Below are 22549 nucleotides of genomic sequence, written 5' to 3'. Positions count from 1 at the left end.
TGGTTAAGGTCATTTTAAATAATTTCGTAACCTGCATGTATCTTTAAAACAATAAAACGCCGTCTTTTTTCATTTAAAACTAAAATGTGAAACCAATAGCAGCTCCGAGGTGGAGACATGATGCACTTTATTTAGCTCAAAATAAAGTATTTAATAATCCCATCTAATTCTAACGCCAACTAGCCACGCCTCCTCGACCAGCCCACTGCTCTGATTGGCTGAGAGTAGAGAGCCGGGCGAAATATTTGAATAAAATCTCCACCACGCTTCTCGCGTGGAAATTATGAATCCTCAGCTGACATGGACGGTGCAAAGGGATGTGTTTCTATCAAGTTCTTCAATTACAGCCCGCGAGATTAATCCAGCTTTTCATTTCTAACTTTACTCTGTTGTTGTTTAGGGTTTTCCATCTGTACTTGCACTTAAAGGCAATTTCACCAAGTGATGTTTAATGATTAATGATGTTTGAGATGAAATAATCACCAGAAACATTTAAGGCTTTATATATCATACAACTTTGTCAAGAAGTCGCTTGTAAAAGGACAAACAAGTGGAATTTGGAAGAAAACACATGCATTGATTATAGGCTACATAGCTGCAGCGACCGCCAGCTGTCAATCATCGTCTTAACGAGCAAAGAACCTCTTGGAGTAAATATTAATCTCGGTTCCTTTTGGAGATGGGAAGTCGGACGCCGGTGCTGTTAGCGGTGTTGGTGATGGTGCTGCTGCTTGTTCCTGAGAGGTGTGAAGGCAGAAAGGCCCGCGGTGGCCGGACTCACACACGCCAGACCCAGCGGGACCGGACGGAGACCACAGAGAGCTTCCCTCTGGACCTTACGGCCGTGCAGGACGGCAACGTGGACACGTTCATGGAGCAGGTGAAGAACCTGGCTCAGTCTCTCTACCCGTGTTCGGCTCAAAAGCTGGAGGATGAGATGAAGTTACACTTTTTAGAGAACACCTCGGTGACCTGCAACGACGGAACACCCGCCGGGTACGTTGTCCTGCTTATAAATAAACCTCCTCTAACGATCAGCCATCCGCTATAGTCCTGAACGATTCGGTTCCTTTGAACGAGTCGTTTAAACCAAACGATTCACAAGCGCAAGTAAAATAACCTCAATTTTTATTTATTTATTTATTTAGCAAACTAAGTCAAATTAAAACATGGGGACATCCGATGTTTTTAAGTCTTGTGATTGTTTTATTTTTTGGCAAATTTAAATGCTGGGCTGTGAAAATAGTGTAATGTTCTACGCCAGAAGAAGTGATTGTGGAGATCAGAGTCATACAGAGCTTTTTGTTTTGATCACAAGTGTTTTATTCCACCGCGCGATTCAAATGAATCACAACTCACTTAATGTGATTCACTCAAAAGAGTCAATTAGATCAGTTAATTCCTAATGCCGTTCATAAGCACCAACCGTAACCAGGCGCACTTGCATGTTTGTGCATGGTTTTACTGAATGATACAGCATGCAAATAAAGTTAGTTTTCACTATAATGTACAGTCTAACACGTCACTGATCAAATTAATAGTCTCTCTCAGTCTCTCTCTCATACATACATACATACACACACACACACACACACACACACATATATATATATATATATATATATATATACATACATACATGCATGTATACATTGTGTGTGAGAGAGAGTCTGTCTATTAATTTTATCAGTGATCATAAATAACACTGGATCACATGTTTCCCTTTAAAACATTTGACTCTAGACACATCAACATTATTGTAATTCCATCTATATCTCTGTTTACAGCATGAGGAAATAGAATTCATACAAGTCAGGATAACGGCTGTGTGGCCTGTGTATATAACATGAATACATGCTAGAGTTCCAGTAAATAACAGGATATCTGCAGGATAGTGCAATAAATACAGACAGCAGTGTAAATAAATAAACATGACAGCAAGAAGTATGTAACAAACTGACCAAATGATATGAGATTAAACAAGCCTAAGAATCATCACATGAGCATTTACAAGCATGTAAGTCCAACCTCTTTTAAAGCATATTCCTTCTATTATTTTGTTTATTGCATGAGGCCCAGACACTGACCGGCACTTCAATATGAATTCGAAGGAAAAGGTTAAACAATTGATTATATTGCATACAGCAAATCAAAGTCAAGACGAATCAATTCTCCGTTTTATGCATAAAAGTAGGGGGTGATTTCCCAGCATCCTAGACAAAATTGTTTAATAAGCACCCTGCGATTGCTGAAAAGAAAATTGTCCATGCTTGTCTTAAACGTGCAGACGCCTGGCAGGCCGTCAAGAGAGGATCGCCGTGTTGCGGTCTGACTGGGAAACGTCAGAGCCAATTTGTGGCCTTACAAAAATAGATCATGTTCTCCCACTCTGCGTTTAAAGCAACAGGTTGTACGTGTCTGTAGCACATGCTGCAGGTAATGAAGAGAGTGTGACGTCTGTGTGCAAGGTTCAAATGCTGTGAAACTAAATCCTTATATATTTTCATGTATACATGCTTTGTCTTTAGATTCACACATGCACATGCTCACTGTGTGACTTTGCATTTTGGGAGCTTATTCAAGATCTGAAGGAAAAAAATCAGATTGAGATAATCTGAGGTAATCAGATTGAGTTGCTCTGGGAAGAAATCTGCTTAGGATATACAACTGTCATTTTCAAATTGTTTAAAAGTCTATAGTATTTCTTGCAGGTGAATGGTAGTTGGATGCACCTGACTTAGGGTATCACTGAGCAAGGAGTGGTGTGCGAGGTTTGTGTAAACCAGTAAATTGCACCACTTCTTGGGGAGCAGCTGTGTTTTCTGTTATTAGCCGAAATGTCGAAACTAATCCAGACCCGGGTCTACAACATAAGGCATTCTGCTTCCTTACATGTTAAAGCACAACAGTTTATTCAGCGAGGCCAGAGACACATCAAAGGGATTCCACGCCAAGAAACGCGGCACTCCAGATCCAGTGCTATCTGGCTGCCATACTGAAAGTGTAACACGCACACCCATACACAAATACAAACACATTTTTTCTGTCCATTTCTACATTCATTTCCTTAAACACACACTCACACACACACGCAGCTGTCTGCTGAGCATAATCAGTGATCAAAGACGGCTTTCTGGTGAATGCGTGTGAGTGTGTGTGTGAGCACTGAAAGACAGAGCATGTATACATGAGGATATCTAAGGATGTAGGTTCACAGCGTTTGAACCTTGCACACAGACGGTCACTTTCTCCCACCCTCCTCCCTCGCCTTTCACTCCCTCCATCCATCTCCATCTCTCTCATCCCCAAGATGAAACGATTCACAACTCTCTCATCTTTGGCGCAATGTGTGTCTGATGGCTTTATTCTGGTGGGTTTTCCGCTTCTGCTTGATCTCTGTGATAAAGCAGTTGAAAGGGAGGACGAAAGAGAGCGAGAGAACACTGAGTGAGTGAACAAGTGTGGTTCCTTAGCAGCTGTCGGGCACTGAGGCGGACTTTCCCCAGCTTTAACACAGAACACATGGGTTCGCCCTTTAATACAGACAATAAGAGATATGCTATGGTTGTTTGTGTGCTTGGGTCAACAAGAAAACGTGTCTCCTCATTTTCGTCACACACTTGGACACAGCGGGTAACCTGGGTCTTTTTAAAAGCCCAAGATCATTCATTCAATCTCTTATTCCTTACTGGTGAAGTCAGTAAGGAGGAACATAACCAATATACCATAACCTTTTATTGAAGTGATGATTGATTTTAAACATAAATCAGTAATATCAACGAACAAGTCATGGCATCACACAGACATGGCAATAATATGTTCTCACAATCTAGTAGTAAACAGTAGCTGGACTCCATCTGCATTTCATACCAAAATACAACAACATTTAGATCCCTGAAAATGTTCTGTTCTTAAAATAGTATTTTGATTAGTGTTGCGACACCCAGGCATTGCTGTTCACTGCATTCAAACAGCCAATGCATGTGTTTATTACCCAAACAAAACGGCTCGTTCAAAGCCCTGCCATGTCTTTTTATAATGTCTTCTTTTTTCAGGAAGAATGAATGAAGTCTGATGGACAGTTGAGCTGTTGTGTAATTAGCTGTTGTGAAGCCACAACACGTAGTCCAGAAATTCAATAATTATAAATAGTTTTCAGAGAGCTTTGAAACGGGCTCCAAATAAAACGAGGAGAGGGAGAGCGAAGGCTTTATGCGTAAAATCAAACCCAAATGTTTCAATTTGCTGATCAAAGGCGAAGGTTAGAGCACAGAGCTTTTTTCGAGAGTAATATGATGCAAGCTGGCGGACTTTGGTGCCGACAAGATGCAGCGCTGTCCAGACTCAGGAAGGCTTGTGGGGAAATAATCAAATATTATGGCCCTTCTATAAAGTTCTCTTTTTGGAACTATGAAGAAATGATCTTCAGCATGCAGTGTGATCATCAAAATAGGTGGTCTAAACACTTTAACTGATGAGGATAAACTTTGATTTCTATCAGCCTCTGAAGAAAAGGGCTGTTGTTGGTGCTGTGAGATCAGTTGGCCTAGAGATCAAACTTAGTCTGGTGGATCTGATGCTCTTGGTCTTATTTGCCAAAAGTGTTCTGATGATTAAAGACCTGCGTCAAACAGGCCTGGTTTTTCACTTCAGAATTAGGTGGATCTTACATAAGAGACCTTTTATTGGGGGAACAGATTGGGGAGATCTACAGTGATTTCACATGTGAGGTTAAAAAGAATTAGAATTTAAGTTGTCAGGATCCAGGATGGCACAAGAGAAAATCTTTAAAGATATGCATAGGTGGAAATCTGGGTTTGAGGGACCACATTTTTCTCTTCCCTCTCAATCAGAGAGTGATCTAAACAACTATGGGTGTCTGATCACACATGTATAGTGATATGCTTTAAGTGTAACACCACACCAATTGGTAGCTTTTGTGTGTCTGGGAGCACAAAGAAATGTAACGTGGTTTAATGCCAACTTGGTTCCTGATTAGTTTCTCATTTGATTGCAGGTACTACATGAAGGAGTCACGGGGAAGCAGAAGATGGTTGCTGTTCCTGGAAGGTTAGTGTACATGTTAATGAAACTTTTAGTTCAGCAATGTTGTTACAGTCTCTGCTTTACTTTAAATGATGCATTTGTTTGAATGTTCTCAAGGGGGGTGGTACTGCTTCAACAAACAAAACTGTGACACCAGGTACGACACCATGAGGAGGCTGATGAGCTCTACCAGGTGGCCTCAGACACGCACAGGTGAGCTCAGCTGCTTCGTTTTTTTTTTTTTCTTTTCCTTTAAATCATCTATAGTATCTGCCTTTTTTTGGGTCAGCATATTTTATTGTCATTTGAATGTTGGTGGGATTTTGCTGTTCTTTTGTCAAATATGTAAAAGTAAAGAGAATAGATTTAGAAATGAGGCAAGATCCAATTTCAGCCCGGACCTATGCAGGTGAACAGTATTGCACAAGAGCTCAGTGGTGTTTCTCTGACAGTCTGGGGATTAGAACTTATAACCTCAGGTTTCAAGCACTGACCTTAACTGGTAGACCATTTAATGAGACACTGCTTAAAAATAAAATCACACTTAGTTTAACTGGGCATGTTATGGTACAGTTCCACATGCTTATGCCCTGAAATTGCTGAATTCAAGTAAACACCTGTCATATCATCTGAATAATACCACATGAAGATAAGAGTTGTTAAAAAATTTGGTAAATAAAAATTTATACTTTAAACAGTTTGTGCAAATAAATGAATATATGCATAAATGAAGAAAACCTACAACAGAAAGAAAATGACTTGAAATAAACGAAGCATAAGTTAATACATATGCAACCTGTAAAAATGTATGAAGCACATCATGTGAAGTGTCTTTTTTTATATATATATATATATATATATATATATATATATATATATATATATATATATATATATATATATATATATATATATATATATATATAAAAGTAATGTGTGAATGTCATGTGATGTGATGTTTTCTGTAAGAGAATTGTTTAGGGAGTCAAATTCAGACTTTGGAAATGTATCCTATATAGGAATGAAGATCAGGAGTGGATACTGGGGAAAGTCTTGGCTGTAATATCTGGCTGCTATCCATTTTCAAACTGGGAAAATCCTAAACTGCCATATGTTCAGTTGTTCAGTTGAATTCCGATAACAGGCACATGGTCTCAAAGCAGCTTCTCAAAAAGCTGCTTGTAGATTTAGATCTCTAATGAACAAGGTTGAGGTGATGGCCGCAATCTCTCTGGGACAAAATGTGGACAAAAATCAAAAAGGACTATGATGCTCCTATAAGAGTGTTCTGTAGGAGAATCACAGTCTTTGAGTTACAGCAGCAGTGGTTGGGTACTAAAGGTATCCACTGAAGGAAGGGTTAGTCTCAGGCACAAACCATCTTCAACAGCCGAAAATCAGTGCAGGCGTAGAGCACCAGCAGAAATCTGGCAGGTCCAGAGATGGTGGACAGATGTCCTCTGCTGTGAAGGTTAGGAACTATGCTTCAAGATGGATGTGATGTGTGTGGGTTTTTTTTTATTTTTATTTTTATTTTTTTTATATAGAGACTTTGACAAGCCCCCACTAACTGGCCCCATGTCCTCCATTCAAACTTCATATGCTTTGAGTTTCCTTTGAAGAACTACAGGGTTGAGATTTGAAAGGAAGATTTCAACAAAACACTGAAAGGAAAAAGCAAAGTGGATTAATTGCCTAACATTTGTGCAAATTGCATTTCTTTATTAGATATTTTTTTAAGTTTTATGATGATTACAGGTCTAGAAAAACACATGGGGGGAAAATTACTCTGCACCGTTGATGCTGGATACATCAGAACAGAAGCTCTGTTTCTCCTGTTATGCTCCTGACTTTTGCTTATGAGTCACTTTAGAGGGAAGCTACATTTTTCTGCACTTGTTAATCAGGTTGAGTAATAATCTGTGGGTTGAGGTTAAAGCATCACTGCTCTGATTCATCATCCTGCTCTCTGGTGTAAGGGGCTGTTATTTGGTTGAAAGAAAAATAAAAACACGACTACAAAGAAAGCTATTTTTCTGGTTCTTTTTCGAATAAAAGAATGAAAGATGCCAAGCCATGTACTCACACATTCTTCTGTTTCCCTCACATGCCCACAGAGTTATGCAAAGCCTTCCTGTTGGTGCCCGTTTTGGTTAAACAGGGACATTGATCTGCGAATATGAAACAGTGCTCTGTAAAATGATGCAGTTTCTTTTCATATTTTTATATTCCTTTTTTCTTTATATAGTTCTTGGTGTAAGAGGAAAATGTAAGTGTTTAGTCCAGTTTACAGCTTTAAGATCGGTGTCGGTGCAGGATGGCAACAGCTCTGCTCTTTGATCCGTTGCCCATGCATTAATAGTGATATATTTTGTATGTGTGTTTCAGGTACAGGGATTCTGTCTCCTCAGCCAGAGGAAAATCCACATTGGTGGAATGCAAACACAGTGTAAGTACCCTAGACCAGGACTCTCTATACACACCCTGAAACCTTTCCAGACTCTGAATGAGAGCTCTCATTAATGCAGCCTGCTTGCATTGCCAACCACCACTGCTGTGTGTTTAAACGGATATTGAGCCAAACACACACACACACACACAAACACACACACTATTCTTTAATACAGCATAGGCCACCCAAAGTCTATAGGATAAGTTATACTAGTGTGTGTGTGTGTGTCAGTTTATTTGCATATCTGATCATGGGCAAGGTTTTAGTATTGCGTGAGTAGAAATATGCAAATAAACTGACACACACACTAGCATAGAGGGAAGCTATCATGGGCAAGATTTTAGGTCTGCAAAGAATTGAAATGAACAAAATGGGTCCAGTTCTGTTTGCCTTCAAGGTGCATATTTATAAAAAAAAAGGTTTAAGATTAGATTGAGCCCACTCTCATTTCCCACCTACAGTATGTACACAAATCTTAGTCCACTGATGGTGGTTCAACTAGAGTTAGCATTAGCATGAGAACACTTGTCATACTTAGTAATTCAACTGCTCAAAAGCTATTTTATAACTCGCATAACGATTCCATACCGATCATTTCATACTGGTTTATGAAAAAAGTCCTTTTTTAATGCATGAGTCTTACATGCTTTAACCCTCAGGAGTCCCTCAAGACTTCGAGCATATCAATGAGAAAAGTCTCATTATACTGTTTTCAGCACAAATTGTGAGCAACATGTATGTAAACTCTTGTATTAGCATCATTAGCATTGTTAACAAAGTTAGCTAAGCACTAGCAGCCATTCAGCTGCTCAAAATCCAAGATATAACGTTGTAAACACAAAAAATGAGCCCCTTCTTATGACTTGAAATATGATTGTATTAAAATGACTTCAGCAAAGTTGCTTATAAGATATTTACCGTACATTTGATGCCACCGGCATTTAGAGGCTGTGAAAAGGTTTTCATTTACGGCAACCTTTAAACAGAAAATACGTTCTTGGTTTGTTTTTTTGCTGTATTTTTAGTTTTCTGATTCATCTAGCAGCCTTTAAGCAATGTTATGTAGCTAGGTTTTATGTTTTATTTGACATAATGAGTTTCTTGAAATATGAACTTATAAAGTAATACTAAAAGAAAGCAGTTATCTCACACACATCAAATTTGCATATTGTTTTCTACCCCAACTTTTCACGACTGCAACCACTGTGGAGCAAGTCCACTATATCCCTGCCCTAATTTGCATAAACAAACAGTCGATATATTTCAAGTAATTAACAAAAAATCCTTGTCTTATTAGCATTAAAATGATTTAGAATCTTAGTAAATTAGGGTTTATGGGTGTAAACAATATCCTGTATGTTGTCGTGTATTGCAGATTTATCCCTTACTGCTCCAGTGACGTGTGGAGTGGAGCCTCACCAAAAACTGACCAAAGTGAGTGATTTATCTTTAAGCAGCTGTGTTTGTTCATCATCACTTGACTGTTAGGCTCCTAATTTGCAAGTGCAATAAATACTCAAATAATTATGAAGAGGAATGGATTGAGTTCCAACAAATAATTTTATTTGTAATGACACACAATTAGATTTCACTTCGCTTCAGATTTCATTGCGATATTTTTGTGGTTAACCAGCTGGCTGACAACATACAGCAAATGTTAAATGATTTTTGTTGCCTCATATGGATCTTTTCCCTCACACATGTGGGCCAGTTAGACATACTGTAGAACCTCTCTAACTGCAAATAATATTTGAATCTGGTGCTAATAAATTTTGATAGAGATTTGTTTGATTCTGGTAATAATATGATCTTGTCTCATCATGCACATACTGACACATTAGTAGACATTAAGGGTTTGGTCTGATTTGCCAAGTCTTGTGCATTTCATTTGTATTTGAGTGAAGTGACATTTGTATTGCAAGAAAAAAATCATAAAATCGAAGACCATCTGAATGACCCCAGATGAAACGCAGGGAAGAAACAAATTAAGCCAAATCAAATCAAGTCTACTTTATTTATGTCGAAGCATTCAATTCAAATTTAGCTGCTTCAGAAAGAAGACTTTTTTTTCTGATGATCTTACTCCTGTTATATAAAATAAGAAAATAAATATCTAATCTAGACAAGACAAGAATTAGTATTAAAGACTAAGATAAAAAGTACTGGTTTTGTTATGTTAAGTGAATTAGAATTTCTCAAGGATTTAGGGAATTAAATCCATATATAGTTTGCTCTGTAAGCATCTGGTAAGATTTTTTTCTTAGAATTGAAATCAAGCCAAGGCCATTTGAGTGAAGTCAGATAGACAATAAAGTGCTAGGCCACTGATTGGTCTGATGACAGGAATAGCAATTTGTAATCAATACAGAATTTAAACAGGACTTCATGGCAGTAGTGAAGTCAGTAGTGCATTTGCATGGATTAATCGCATCTTTAAAGGAGATCACTTAACTTTGTTAGCTAATTAACTTAAATAGTAGAAGCTAATGGTTTATCTTTTTTTTTCCTTATTCAAAATATAGATCAGATGTAATTATGCTATTATTGCTAGGTGTGACAGAGTTAGGTGTGAGAGTCAGTGTTTTGGTGTCTCTTAATCACAACTATCAACTATTATGTTTTATCTGAATTTAATTGGCAGAAAATAAGCAATACACCTTAATTACACCACTGCATTCCTTTTGTTTGTGCATGACAGCCGAGCCGTAGAGGTATGTGTTTAACACCCTCTTTCGTTCTCTCTGCACATTTAGATGATTATGCATTCATGGGATCTCTGATCATTCAGGAGGTTGTAAAGGAACTCCTGACAAAAGGGCTGGATAATGCAAAAGTCCTCCTGCTGGCTGGAAGCAGGTCAGTACACTGTGTGTTTGGATGTATAGGTGCTTGTCTACTTTTTCTTTTCTTCTCCCCTCCCACCCAAACCAGTTCTCCAGCTTGTCTGCCGTTTTGTTCCCTCACACCACTTAACACACCTGTACCAAGCCATAAAAATGAACACAATACTTACTTCAGGTGTTTTAGAAGCAGCGAGAAAGCAAAAATATAAACCACCTTGTTTAGTAAGACAGATTGTTTTCTTTAAACTTTAACTGATTTGTAAAAAAATCAAGCCACAATTTTTTTTCCATAGCTTCCTTATTCATCGAGCTCATCTTTGGAGTATGTATAGAATCAAACTTCTTATGTCTGTCTTATTTGTAGAGCGTGTATATTGGCACCTGAAATTTTAACCAAGCTGAAAATGTGCAGTTAAATATTATAAAAATCAATGTTGTCAATGATTAGGAAAAGGGACTAGTTAAGTAGTAAAGTAATGACTATAAAAATCATTTTAAAATAAATCACGTTAATTTTATATAACTTTTTAAATATGAACAAACACAGATCTTATGTTCATTAAAACAACATTAAAAGACAAATTTATTAGGATATACAGAACACTTTCCTTTTTAGCCCACAGCTTTAAACGTTTATATATTTGATTTAAATTGGACGTATATTTGAATAAACTGCGGATTAGCGTGTTCCAATGCAGCTGAAGTGCATTTAAGCATTTGTGTACAGTTCAACACTCATTTTGATGTTGTATGACAGTTTAATTAATGAAACACGGATTTGTTCATCTCTCATTTCTCAAATATGCTTGTTTCTAAGTAATGTTCATTATCTTTGAATTGTTGTGTAAATGCCAGTACCGAACACTCAAAACAAAACTACTGACCCAAACATCTGTCCATAAAATAATCATCACATGGTGGACTGAAACCAAAAGCCAATGTCTTCTGGAGATCCATGTCAATGACATAAAACAAACCTAAAACAAAATTAAAGGTGAATTTGACAGTCTTTTCCTATCGTCTTGAGTTGAGGAAAGGGTACCTGTACCTCATTACAGATGCTGTGCTACGATCTTAAAGGAGTGGTTTGTTTTTGTACACCCTCATGCAGCCTCATGATTCCATGGAGAGAGAACAAACAAGAGCTGGAGGGGAAACCGAGAACGCTACTAAAATCACTCTATTCATCAAAAAACTCTTTTCACCCAAATACTTTCATGACAAAATAGCCCGAACATATTGGTCGTAATGCAAATACGATTTTAAGGGTTTTTTTCTCCACATTAATAAAAAAACTGACCTAAGCCCATACATTTTTTATTCATTTTTTTCCTTAATGCATATACATATATAGTGTGATAAGCATACATCTATCTATCCACTGTATATGCACTTAAGAAATTATAAGAACTTATAATATCTGACAAAATCTATGTGCAAAATGTCACACAACTAAACTCTCTGTGTGTGTGTGTGTGTGTGTGTGTGTGTGTGTGTGCACTCATCAGTGCTGGGGGCACAGGTGTTCTGCTGAACGTCGACCGTGTGTCTGAGCTCCTGAAAAGTCTGGGGCACAACTCCATTCAGGTCAGAGGGCTTGCAGACTCTGGATGGTTTCTGGACAACAAGCAGTATCGCTGCACGGATTGTGTTGATACCCTTGGCTGTGCCCCAACCGAGGCAATAAAAAGAGGCATCAGGTGAGGAGAAAACAAGACAGAAATCAGGTAGTCGGTCAGGAAAGCAGAATGTCTCATGGTGTTCTCTGTGCTGTAGGTACTGGGGCAGTGTTGTACCTGACCGCTGCAGACTGGCTCACACTGGAGAAGAATGGAACTGCTTCTTTGGATATAAAGTCTACCCTACCCTGAAAAGTAAGCTTCTTGACTTGAAGAGAGAATTGCTGCCCTCTAGTGTTTTATATTCAAGACGAAAACTTGGGGCACTCACATTCTATCCTCTCTCTCTCCCTCTCTCTCTCTCTCTCTCTCTCTCTCCCCCCCTCTCTCTCTCAGGTCCAGTGTTTGTGGTGCAGTGGTTGTTTGACGAGGCTCAGCTGACAGTTGATAACATTCACCTCACAGGGCAGCCGGTGCAGCAAGGCCAGTGGCGTTATATCCAGAACCTGGGCATTGAGCTCAGAAACACTCTCAAAGATGTTCCGTAAGTATTTCAAACGTGAAAACAGGTCAAGTGATAAAGACAATAAGATTTATAGGTCTAGACACTGAAAAACTACTTTCACACAAATAGAACAGAATAGCAGAGATGACAATTTTTTTTTGTGAACATATAAATGATGTAGAAAAAAAGCCCTGACATAACTGGACATGAAATTGGTGTTGCATAGCTTGCATTTACATAATAGAAAATAATTAGCTCTTGTATGCAATACAGTGTTATTTATGCAAAATCAGACCAACATAAATGCCATATTAATCTAAGCAAAATATTATTATTCCCTGTTTTTTTTAAAAAAAAAAAGTAGTTTTATCTCTGACCGAGGTTAATTTACAAATGCATTTACAAAGTAAAGAATATGTGTTTTGGATTTATCGAACAAATCTAATAAGTGATCGAATCTGATGAAGCGTGTTTTGTTTGTCACTGACAGGGCCATGTTCGCACCTGCATGTTTATCACACGAGATTATCACGAGAAAGTGAGTATTCTGCATTTGTTTTGTCCTTCTCTTTCTGATATTGCTGATGTTATTCTCCAACTTCTCCAACTCCAATTCTGTACATGTTGCGCCGTCTCTAGTTACTGGATGGACGTGCATGTGAAAGGCACGTCTTTGCCTCGTGCTCTGCAGTGCTGGGACCGCAGCCTCCAGAACAGCCTCCGTAACAACAGCAGCCAACGTTCTCCACCCCGTGCATGCCCACTGCATCTGATTGACAGCTGCCCGTGGCCTCACTGCAACCCGACATGCCCTACGATCCGAGATCAGATGACCGGGCAGGAAATGAGCGTCATCCAGTTCCTCACTCATATGGGCTTCGACGTGCAGCGCATGGCACAACAGCAGGGCATGGAGGCTAGCACGCTACTGGGCATGCTCAACAATGGCAACTGATCTGAGTGCACAGAAGTGGAATGAAACGATACACACACACACACACACACACACACACACACACACACACACACCCAGTGTATTAGTTAAGCAGCACAATGCTAATTTGAACTGAAGGGTCAGCTGTAAATGAAAGATATTCGCAGTCCCTTTACAAGGATGTGGATTCATTATAAAGTAAGATGCCATTTTCAGCCTTAAGCATCTGTAGACATGTGTGATTACAAGACAAAACCGTAACAGTTTTCAGAGCGTCAGAGAAAAAGTACAATAATAAACCCTGTAACTCATTTATAGTAGAAATCTAAGGACAGTCAATAAATGTCAAACTGAATCAGCAACTCTTGGATTCTGAATAGAGAACTTTTTGTCTGTCGTAATCACACAAACTCTACATTACGGTTGATTGTGATCAGGATAAGAGGGATCTTTATTCTTTTTCCTTTCTTTGTATTTCTTTTCTGAGGATATACAGAGTCTGTTTTTTAACCGAGGATGCAAAATCCCCACTGAAACATATATAATATATATTTGCATAGCTAAAATGTTTAATGATAATGGGACGGGTAACACTCCAGCTCTCCAGACCTCACTGTTTCGAAGCCATGTGGAGGTAGTTTCACTGTAATGATAAGCTTTTTTAATTTTTTTTTTTATAAAAATGCCCCACTGGTGCCTAATGCAAACTGCAGCAAGGGGTCTTTTCAAGCTGTCAAGCTCATGAACAGGGTTTTTTTTTTTGTTGTTGTTGTTTTTGGACGTTGACTCTTTGATTTTGGCTTTTGACATGTACAGTAGGACCATGGCAGCATAAGACAAGGTGGACTGTTCAACAAAGAAGCCCTGTGGTGCTACAAGAACATTTTAATTAGGTTCAATCATTATAAATAGCACTTTTTTTAAAAACAGTTTCATAGCAGTCTTTTACAGAACTGTATATAAAATTGACCTGGTTTCCTCAAGATGAGCTAGACTGTTATGTATGAAGGAAGAGACTGCTCACACCGGAAACGCTGCTCACCCGACACAAGCTCATGGGCATTTTTTTTATTTTATTTTAAGGAAAAACGTGCATGCTATTTTCAAAGAATCAGTTTTTAAACTCTGTCATATTTTGTAACGTTCCTAAAGAGAAGATAAGCTTAACACTGATGAAGTTATCTATTTATTTTATTTTGTGAATCATATTTATGAGTAACAGACAGAGAAGAGATTCTTTGTAAAATGTACATACCTTTTCACTTTTTTTCCTTTTGCTGTTTTGATCGCATGTCTTTGTAATAAATCTTTAAGATACATTATAATCATGGCAAAAAATATTTACCTGTTTCCACATTTTTTTAAATTGAAATAACATTGAGTCCTGAAAGGGGGTGTCAATAATTATTTCACTGTAAGGACAGGTTGATCCTTGCTTTTCTACCACCGGTCTGGATCAATTTTCTATAACCGCAGTTCTGACTACTTCCAGATTTAATTTAAATGATGGGGTTTATATCATTGTGCGCATTAATATACATTATCATTCGCCGATATTGGAGGACGGTCCACATAATCCAAGTCTAATAATAAACAGATTAATAAAGCATGACATAACTGATACGGTAAAGTTTTTAAAGTAGATGCTTGTTTAACAATAATAGAAAGAGTCTCCAGCATCAGTGCTTTACAAGGTTCAGTAAGTTTTCCACCACAGGAAAGTCTTCAGGATGCTCTCAGTAATACAAGTTGTGTTGTTTTTGTCTGACTAACTTCAAGAGAGAACTGCTGATGGAACAACTATTTCAAACTGACAATATACACTCACTGTCCACTTTAATACTAAGTTTTGCAGTTATCCAATAAGCCAATCATTGTAGCAGCAGAACAATGTATAAAATCATCAGTTACAGGTAAAGAGCTTCATGAGCTTTAATATTTGCTTCAAACATCAAATTAAGGGAAAATTGTGATCTCTGTGACTCACCATGGCATAGATGTTGGTGCCAGGCGAGCTGGTTTGAGCATTTTTAAAATATCTAATTGAAGTTAAAATGCAGTCAAAATATTTTTGGTCACGCTGGTAACTTCTGATCTTGAGCTGTGTGTCACAGATTTACCTTAAATTTAGACTTTATATTTTTTTATTTTATTTAAAATTAAGTAATACAAAAAAATACTGTAAAAAAGAAAAAAAAGAATGAAAAACAGAAATAGCCCTTTGTTCAGTGGTTCTTTCCCTGTGTGTGGAGGTGCGTGTGAGCAAACTTGTACTTTATAATGAGATTTTGTAATAACCTCTATTTTTATATACATATGAAATTCACCTTTTAGAATAAAGATCACCATTACATAAATATTTTTTTACAGACTTGGTTATAATATTAAATGCTTTCTCCATGTTGCATTTTGTTTTCTGCAACAACGACAACATTTTTCAACCTTGGCTCTCTTTTTTTGCAGTAGTTTTACTAGAAAATGTACTAGAAACAATTTGTAGATAATGTGCAATTTTCTGCAGGATTACACAGCTTGAAAGTATAAACATATATTTATATATACATATATTAAAAAATTCCTTTGAGGAGCAATAAAAATGCATCTTTGCAGTCAGATAAAAGCTTAAGTCCATCATTAGTGTGACCCCTGATCCCAAGCTGCAGTAATGGCAGTGGAGAACTAGCAGTGTTACTTCCATTAGCCTGTACCACAGCCCCAGGACAGCAGAGGGCTCCAGTTGCAACATCACATTTTTTACACTGAGAAGCAGTGGACTTGGGGGAAGTCATGTGAAACTTTACTCCTAAAATGGAGAAATGTAAAGAAAGTGTGAAAACCATTTCAGTTGCAAGAATAAGTAGATTTTTTTGTGCATGTGTGTGAGAGAGTCTAACCTCTCTGGTTGTCCTGCTGCGACGTTTGGACTGCGGCCGTTTCTTCTCATGGATGTCTTGTAATCTAGTGATGAGAAACTTCTTGTCTTCTCCCTCCTGAACATGAGAATGTAATATGAGAGTTATGACTTCATGGTTTTTTATTATTTATTTATTTTTTTTAAAAAAAGTGTACACTTTTCTATCCTAAATGATAAAGACACATGGCTGGGAATTATAGAAACATTCTAGCCAAAAATAAAATTTGACACCATTATAGTCAATAAGCCAAAACAAAGTAGAGAAGTAAGATGTATTCATAAATACATCGTTAAATCATCAGGAAATTTAACAGGAAGCATCTGTATTCATGTTTATACTATGATTATCACTCTAAGGGTTTAGGGCATAGTTCACCAACTGGTGCACCACAGACTCATCAGACCAAAGACTGCCCAGAGAGCAGGAGACATTAGGACAGAAAAGGAAGAATTTTTCAAAGATTTGTAATTTTAATTACTACATGGCTTAAAAAACCCCACACATTTATGAAAAAAATGTTTACTCTTCTTGAAACAGTTGTTGTATATTTTCCGGTGCTAATAAAAAAAAAATAGTTGTGAAAAAACAATTTTTCTTATTTATAGTCTTAAATGTCACTGATAGTTAAACAAGTTTATGTAGATATTTGTAAGGAAGGAACTGCATGCAATTCAATTTCCACTCGAAAACTACAAATAAATCATATTCAAAATGGCATGAAAATAAGTTAATGTGTGTGGAAATAAATTGAGCAGATGTAGCCCTAACCCTAACCCCATTACTTGTTAAAAAGGTTTACATGCACTTACATTTTCAATCTGTTCCTGTAGCAGCTCAATAATCTTCCTCTGTCCATCGACCACTTGGCTATGGAAGTAGATTATTATGCTGGAGAAGAAGAAAAAGCGGTATATTAGTTGTGTTTAAGTTCATTTATCTTCTCATAAAATAACAGGTTTATTTTGCCTGAGGTCTTGTTAATTGAGCAAGCAAAGGAATGCATGACTCACAGGAAGATTCCAGCAGCGAGAAACAGGAAGAACGGATTCTCCACCACATAGGTATGAATCCATTCGAGCCATTTCAGATGAGGATTACGACGGGCCAGTTCCTCTACCCAAATTTTTCCTGCCTGAAACATGGTCGTGAGGCCCCGGAATGGCCCACAGTTGTTGGACGGCTTTATCCTGCATCACAGGAACACGCCAAAATGTAAAAGAAGTTAAGGGATAAGTCACATAACAACAACAAAAATAAATAAATCACAATTTGTGAATGACATTTTAACTCACGTCCACATGGTATAGGTGACACAGACTGACGCGCCTAGGAAGGAGGGGAAGCAGAGAAGGGTGATGAAGAACGTTGTCATCTGACTCGCCCTCCATGGCTTTCTGGGAGCCTGGCAATTCATCATTAGACTTGTCTTCAAGAGAGAGAGAGAGAGAGAGAGAGAGAGAGAGAGAGGGGACAATGGACTGAATAAATACTGGCATTCTGGAGGATTTCTAGCATTTCAATCAAATTTAAGGTAACCTAGCAAATTACAAAACACTACAATCCACGCAGTTATAGAACAATAGTAAAAAGTACGGTAGCCTGATGTCCCTTTACACCTAAGCAATTTGCCAAGACTAAACATTTAAAAAAAATTTTTTTATCCAATTTGAGTTATATTTAATGTTGTAGAACATCCATGAAACTTGTTAGTTCCCGTTATCATTTATAGCTGATTTCTTCACCTGCCTCTCTTTTTTCATCTCTCTCCAAAAAGTAAGTATACAAAATATTCGGAATAAAAAAAAAAATCCTGCCAGAGCCACAATTACAGACAAACCAACATTTGAATAGAGGATTCAACACAGCATTGTTATTATTCCAATTAAATAAAAGGACAATATTATTATGTAAGTCCCTATGTAGTGATTATATACATACTATATTTATAGGGAGACATTTTGCATATGGCTTAACTGTGTGTTGGAGACTAATTAGAAAAGACATACTAAGGAGTTAACATTGGGGATTTTTATATATACAGTACTTTAATAATAAATGTAATGTATAGCTAAATATCAGCAACGGCAATGCATTAAACATTGAATAAATAATAAAAACTCAAGCCTCACCTTTTTCATATAAAAAAGCAGGAACAGTTTGATAACTTGCACTGCAGGCAGGAGGGGCGTAAACAACACTCCCAACCTACACAAAACCACAAAAGACAGTCAATTTCTAAACCAGATTAGTTCCTGGCAGTGTGTCTGCAATAGGATGCTGAAACATATGATCAAAACAGAAACTTGGTGTGCTTTTTTTTTTTTTTTTTTGTGTCAGTGTTTTTTTGTCAGCAAACTGACAGAGGAACAGCTCTGGTGTGAGAATAACACCTTCTTAAAATGACTTTCTGTCTGGTTAAAGGTTTCAGTCCCGGAACATGTCAAAACGCAGCAGACGTGAAATAGTACTAAAGTATTTTTTTATTGTTTTTCTTATCGAGTTGTTGTGTGATTATGTTAATTAAATTAAAGCCTCAGTTAACATGCTTTGTTACAGAAGCATTTATCAAGCCTTGATTCAAGAAATATACATCCTTGAAATTAATTACAGCAAAAAAATACTAGAAATAGATTAGATGTGTCAGATCATTCATGCAAAGTGTCGCCGAAAGTGTAAATACCTCGACAGTGACAAAGTATCATAAATAATAATATAGAAGAGTATAGTAACAAGTAAGCAAAAATCAATTTTATTTACACAAGCTGTGATTCAAAAACACATTTTAGTAATATTTTAACATCAATAGGAATATGATTGTGGTTTTTGTGCACCTGAATGAGTTTGTGTGTTTTAAATATTCCTAGCATGCCTAGTGCTTGGGCTTGTCATGCTAGGTCATACCACCAAAAGTGTGCATAGAACACACATCCACAATGAGTATTACACACCAATTGTGTAAAATCAACCTTCCCTTTTCTATTTATCTCAATTTCACCAAGCATGTCATTATGGCATTACAGGGTGTGTGATTTACCAAGCTAACGTTTGTCCATATATAAGCTCCAGAACATTCCGTGCAATATCAAATACCGGCTTTCTTTCCCTCTTCAGAACCTTCTGTGAAAACAATCTAAAGGAGGAAAAGACGTAAACATGTCACTGTAAGCATAATATTTTGCTGGAGAGTAAAATGTTGCATGTTTTTTACTGCTTAGTGTGCAATGTTTAAGTGGCGCAGTATGGCAGAGAGCTCACCTCCAGAGAAATTCCCCAAAGAAGGTATCGAGCAATGTGAAGATGAAGTCCATTAGCAGGAATCTATAAAGTTCTTGCCCCACAAAACTCTCCCAGCACTGACAATAACATAAACCAGCACATAAAAACACACAAACACATGTTTAATTATACATGTGGGGCTTCTGGCAAGCTTTGTGCCAGCATTTGCTTTTTCACAACTACACTTTTCTATACATGAGGTTCTCGTGGTAAGTACAACATCTTGCCCGCATGTCTGCTGTATTTAATTAATAATTATTAGCAGTCTGGTTAATTTTGCCCTTATAAACGAATAAATGAATAAAACACCAGGTCATGCTGATGTAGGAAAAAAAAAAAATCTATGACATGATGTGTATTCTTTAGTATTTTATTCCTTTCATCACAAATGCCAATAATTATTTTTATCTGCTTTTACATTGTAGAAGCTAATTAGTCCTGAAAACTTTTCTATAGCTCAAAACACAAAGCAGCAGACTGGAAAAGCACAGACAAATTAATGTTTTTCTTCCTAATATTTATTATTCTATAGACAATTAATAAACTGAAGCACATTGTGTAAATTGATCACAGTAATTATAATATACATTTTCCCACTCCTGATGTGTTACGTTTATCAAATGTAATTAAACCCGTGCAGGAGTTGGAAATTATATACTGACTCTCTCACCTGTGATTTATTTTGATCAGATGCAACCCGTCCTAGCCAATGATGACACAAGACTACAAGCATGCTCACTTTCAGCATTAAATTCCTGGCAAAAAGAGACATACAATTTTTTAGCAGGCAAAATTCAACTTCAAATTAATTGCATATATTCTCAATAAAATTTAGAAGCACTATATCTGTAATACTAGCAAACATTCAGTTTTGGTTTCCAGCAGTGAGAATTCCCAATGATTATATTGGTGTATTTATGAAGAAACCTTTAAATGTATGTTTTTGACATGGAAAGAAATAATACTACACAGTATGTTGTCTAATATATAGGATATGACATGTGTTGTTACTTACTAAGAAAAGATCAACATGTGACTAAAACTACACTTATCCTCTATCCTCAAAACTTTCTTGGATTTAGAACCATAATGAGAAATGTTTACATTGTGTTACAAACTCTTCAGAAAATTCCACACTTGTTTTATTTGAAGATACGTTATGACAAAGACTCACTGGTCACTTCTAGAAAGAGCTGAAGATTCAGTTTCTGTGAACCTGTGCTTTCTTTTCTGTGCTCTGATTGCCCTTCTTGTTTGACAGGAGTGGAACCTGATGTGGTCTTCTGCTGTTATAGTCCATTTACCAAAAAAGCTTCAACAGCCTTCCTTTAAGCTCAAGCCAGTCTTGGCCATTCTCTTCTGGATGTTTTGGGTGAAAATCTCAATTCAGTTCAGCAAGTTCCAGATCATTTGCCACCAATAATCATGTTCCAGTCAAAGTGTCTGAGATCACATTTTCCCTTTCCATCATTTGATGTGAACATTAAATATAGCCCTTTACCTCTGTCTGCACGATTTAACACATTATGCTGGCGCATAATTGGCTGATGGGAAAGCTACATGAACACAATGGTGTCCCTCAAAAAAAAGACTGTTAAATGTATTTGCATAATTCATGCTAAGTATTTCTGTATGCAAATGAAAACTAAACAAAATAATGATGAATTATACTTCAGAATGCTGTTTTTTGTGATTTTTAATACAGGTTTTGAAATTCATCATCTGTCCATCTCCAAACTCATTACACAGGTGTGAGCAGAGCAGAACCAGTTCAACAGGATGAGGGCGAGCAGATAGAACCGACAGACAGACAGATAGACAAGAACAAGAAGCTTGACCAAGAATATACCATCTAGTACAGTATGTGAGAGTGTAAAGTTTTTGTTGTAGCTCTAGAGGGTTACCTGAAAATGGCAACGTAGTTGCTTGTGCTCGGCGACTCATATTCTTCCATCCAGGCCACAACATTGAAGAAGCCGGGCAGGAGCAAATTAATGGAGGACACCACCACAGGGAGAGCGAGCATGCTAATTTCATTCCTTTCAATACTGGTAGTGTTTGTGTATTGCTGCAGGTCATACAAAAGAGACAATGCAGATAAAACAGAACTAAAGAAGCTCACAAAACTGCAAGTAATCAGTTGTCACAAGTCTGCAGGAGATAAACATGCACACTTAACTCTGGAATTCTGGGTCTGTTGTTAAGAAATTGCTCGTACTGACTGCGAGAAATAACATTTCTACATTTACTGCTGCCTTTCCAGAAATGCAGACAAAGCAGTCTGAGAAGAGGAGTGACTAAAAACCAGGAAGCTAAATAAAAGCACTTGTGCTCAAGGTACACACACTGTATAGTATACGAAGGTATGAACAATCATGATTCTACCACTTGTACCACACACTGAACAAACAGGTCTGTTAAAGTGCTTTTCCCACCTGGTGCACATAATCTGAGAAGAAGAACACGCCTATGGAACACACTACAGTGATCCCAATGCATATTATCCAGGCCAGCAACTGGATGGACAGAACTGTGATGCGTGTCCAGAAAGAAGACTTCACTTTCTTGCGGTTCACCTCTGCCAACAACTCCTATGCACAACATGAAGAGTCAGACGGAGTTCTACACAAGTGACCTTTATGTATATATAAGATTTCATTCATTTTTAATAAATGACTGTGTGAATGAAGCTGCTTACTTTAAGCTGAGTGGCGATGTTTTCAGATTGCAGTCTAACAGAGGATATCTTACTGACTTTAAAATCCCAAGAACAGAAGACTTTTATTGCAAGCAGACCTTTGGAACGGTCGATCCGGAAACTCTGTCCAAAAGACTTGGACATGCTGTACAGAGAGACAAAGGCAATGTAGTCAAGCTGTGTATTTCTCTAAGGGTGACATGCATTCAAGTTTAACAAGTACAATACTGTCATCAAGGACTCAAACTGATTAGATAAAGT

General features: G+C 37.4%; 2 protein-coding genes across 3 annotated transcripts in view; one reads left to right on the top strand and one right to left on the bottom strand.

Moving 5' to 3' along the window:
- The first annotated feature begins 263 nt into the window (after positions 1–263).
- notum1b (notum, palmitoleoyl-protein carboxylesterase b) lies at positions 264–14671 on the top strand. Its single transcript, XM_060885294.1, has 11 exons — positions 264–996; positions 5018–5070; positions 5164–5259; positions 7435–7495; positions 8874–8932; positions 10252–10354; positions 11850–12041; positions 12118–12215; positions 12357–12504; positions 12956–13003; positions 13105–14671. Exons 1-11 carry the CDS (start codon positions 680–682, stop codon positions 13418–13420), a joined length of 1491 nt encoding a protein of 496 aa, XP_060741277.1. The 5' UTR covers positions 264–679; the 3' UTR covers positions 13421–14671.
- Positions 14672–14855: 184 nt separating this feature from the next.
- The window catches only part of tmc6b (transmembrane channel-like 6b), a 25841-nt gene continuing 18147 nt past the window's right edge, over positions 14856–22549 (bottom strand). For both annotated transcript variants that reach the window (XM_060885272.1, XM_060885282.1), the window contains exons 10-21: positions 22289–22433; positions 22026–22181; positions 21495–21658; positions 20261–20345; positions 19570–19667; positions 19349–19444; positions 18444–18519; positions 17607–17740; positions 17325–17501; positions 17124–17202; positions 16294–16389; positions 14856–16202 (exon numbers count right to left, since the gene is read on the bottom strand). In XM_060885272.1, the coding sequence (XP_060741255.1) occupies positions 16197–16202; positions 16294–16389; positions 17124–17202; positions 17325–17501; positions 17607–17740; positions 18444–18519; positions 19349–19444; positions 19570–19667; positions 20261–20345; positions 21495–21658; positions 22026–22181; positions 22289–22433 (1312 nt within the window). In that variant the 3' untranslated portion in view covers positions 14856–16196. The remainder of the gene's footprint in view (positions 16203–16293; positions 16390–17123; positions 17203–17324; positions 17502–17606; positions 17741–18443; positions 18520–19348; positions 19445–19569; positions 19668–20260; positions 20346–21494; positions 21659–22025; positions 22182–22288; positions 22434–22549) is intronic.

The sequence above is a fragment of the Tachysurus vachellii genome, chromosome 1 (genome assembly GCF_030014155.1).
Source record: "Tachysurus vachellii isolate PV-2020 chromosome 1, HZAU_Pvac_v1, whole genome shotgun sequence".
In the NCBI taxonomy this organism is placed as follows: domain Eukaryota; kingdom Metazoa; phylum Chordata; class Actinopteri; order Siluriformes; family Bagridae; genus Tachysurus; species Tachysurus vachellii.
This window is presented reverse-complemented; position numbering and strand designations above follow the sequence as displayed.

Excerpts from the sequence above, each read along its gene's own strand:
- notum1b (XM_060885294.1), top strand. The coding sequence starts at position 680 with ATGGGAAGTCGGACGCCGGTGCTGTTAGCGGTGTTGGTGATGGTGCTG. Across the intron at positions 5,260-7,434 it reads GTGGCCTCAGACACGCACAG|GTACAGGGATTCTGTCTCCT; the intron begins GTGAGCTCAGCT and ends TGTGTGTTTCAG. Across the intron at positions 12,216-12,356 it reads AGTCTACCCTACCCTGAAAA|GTCCAGTGTTTGTGGTGCAG; the intron begins GTAAGCTTCTTG and ends TCTCTCTCTCAG.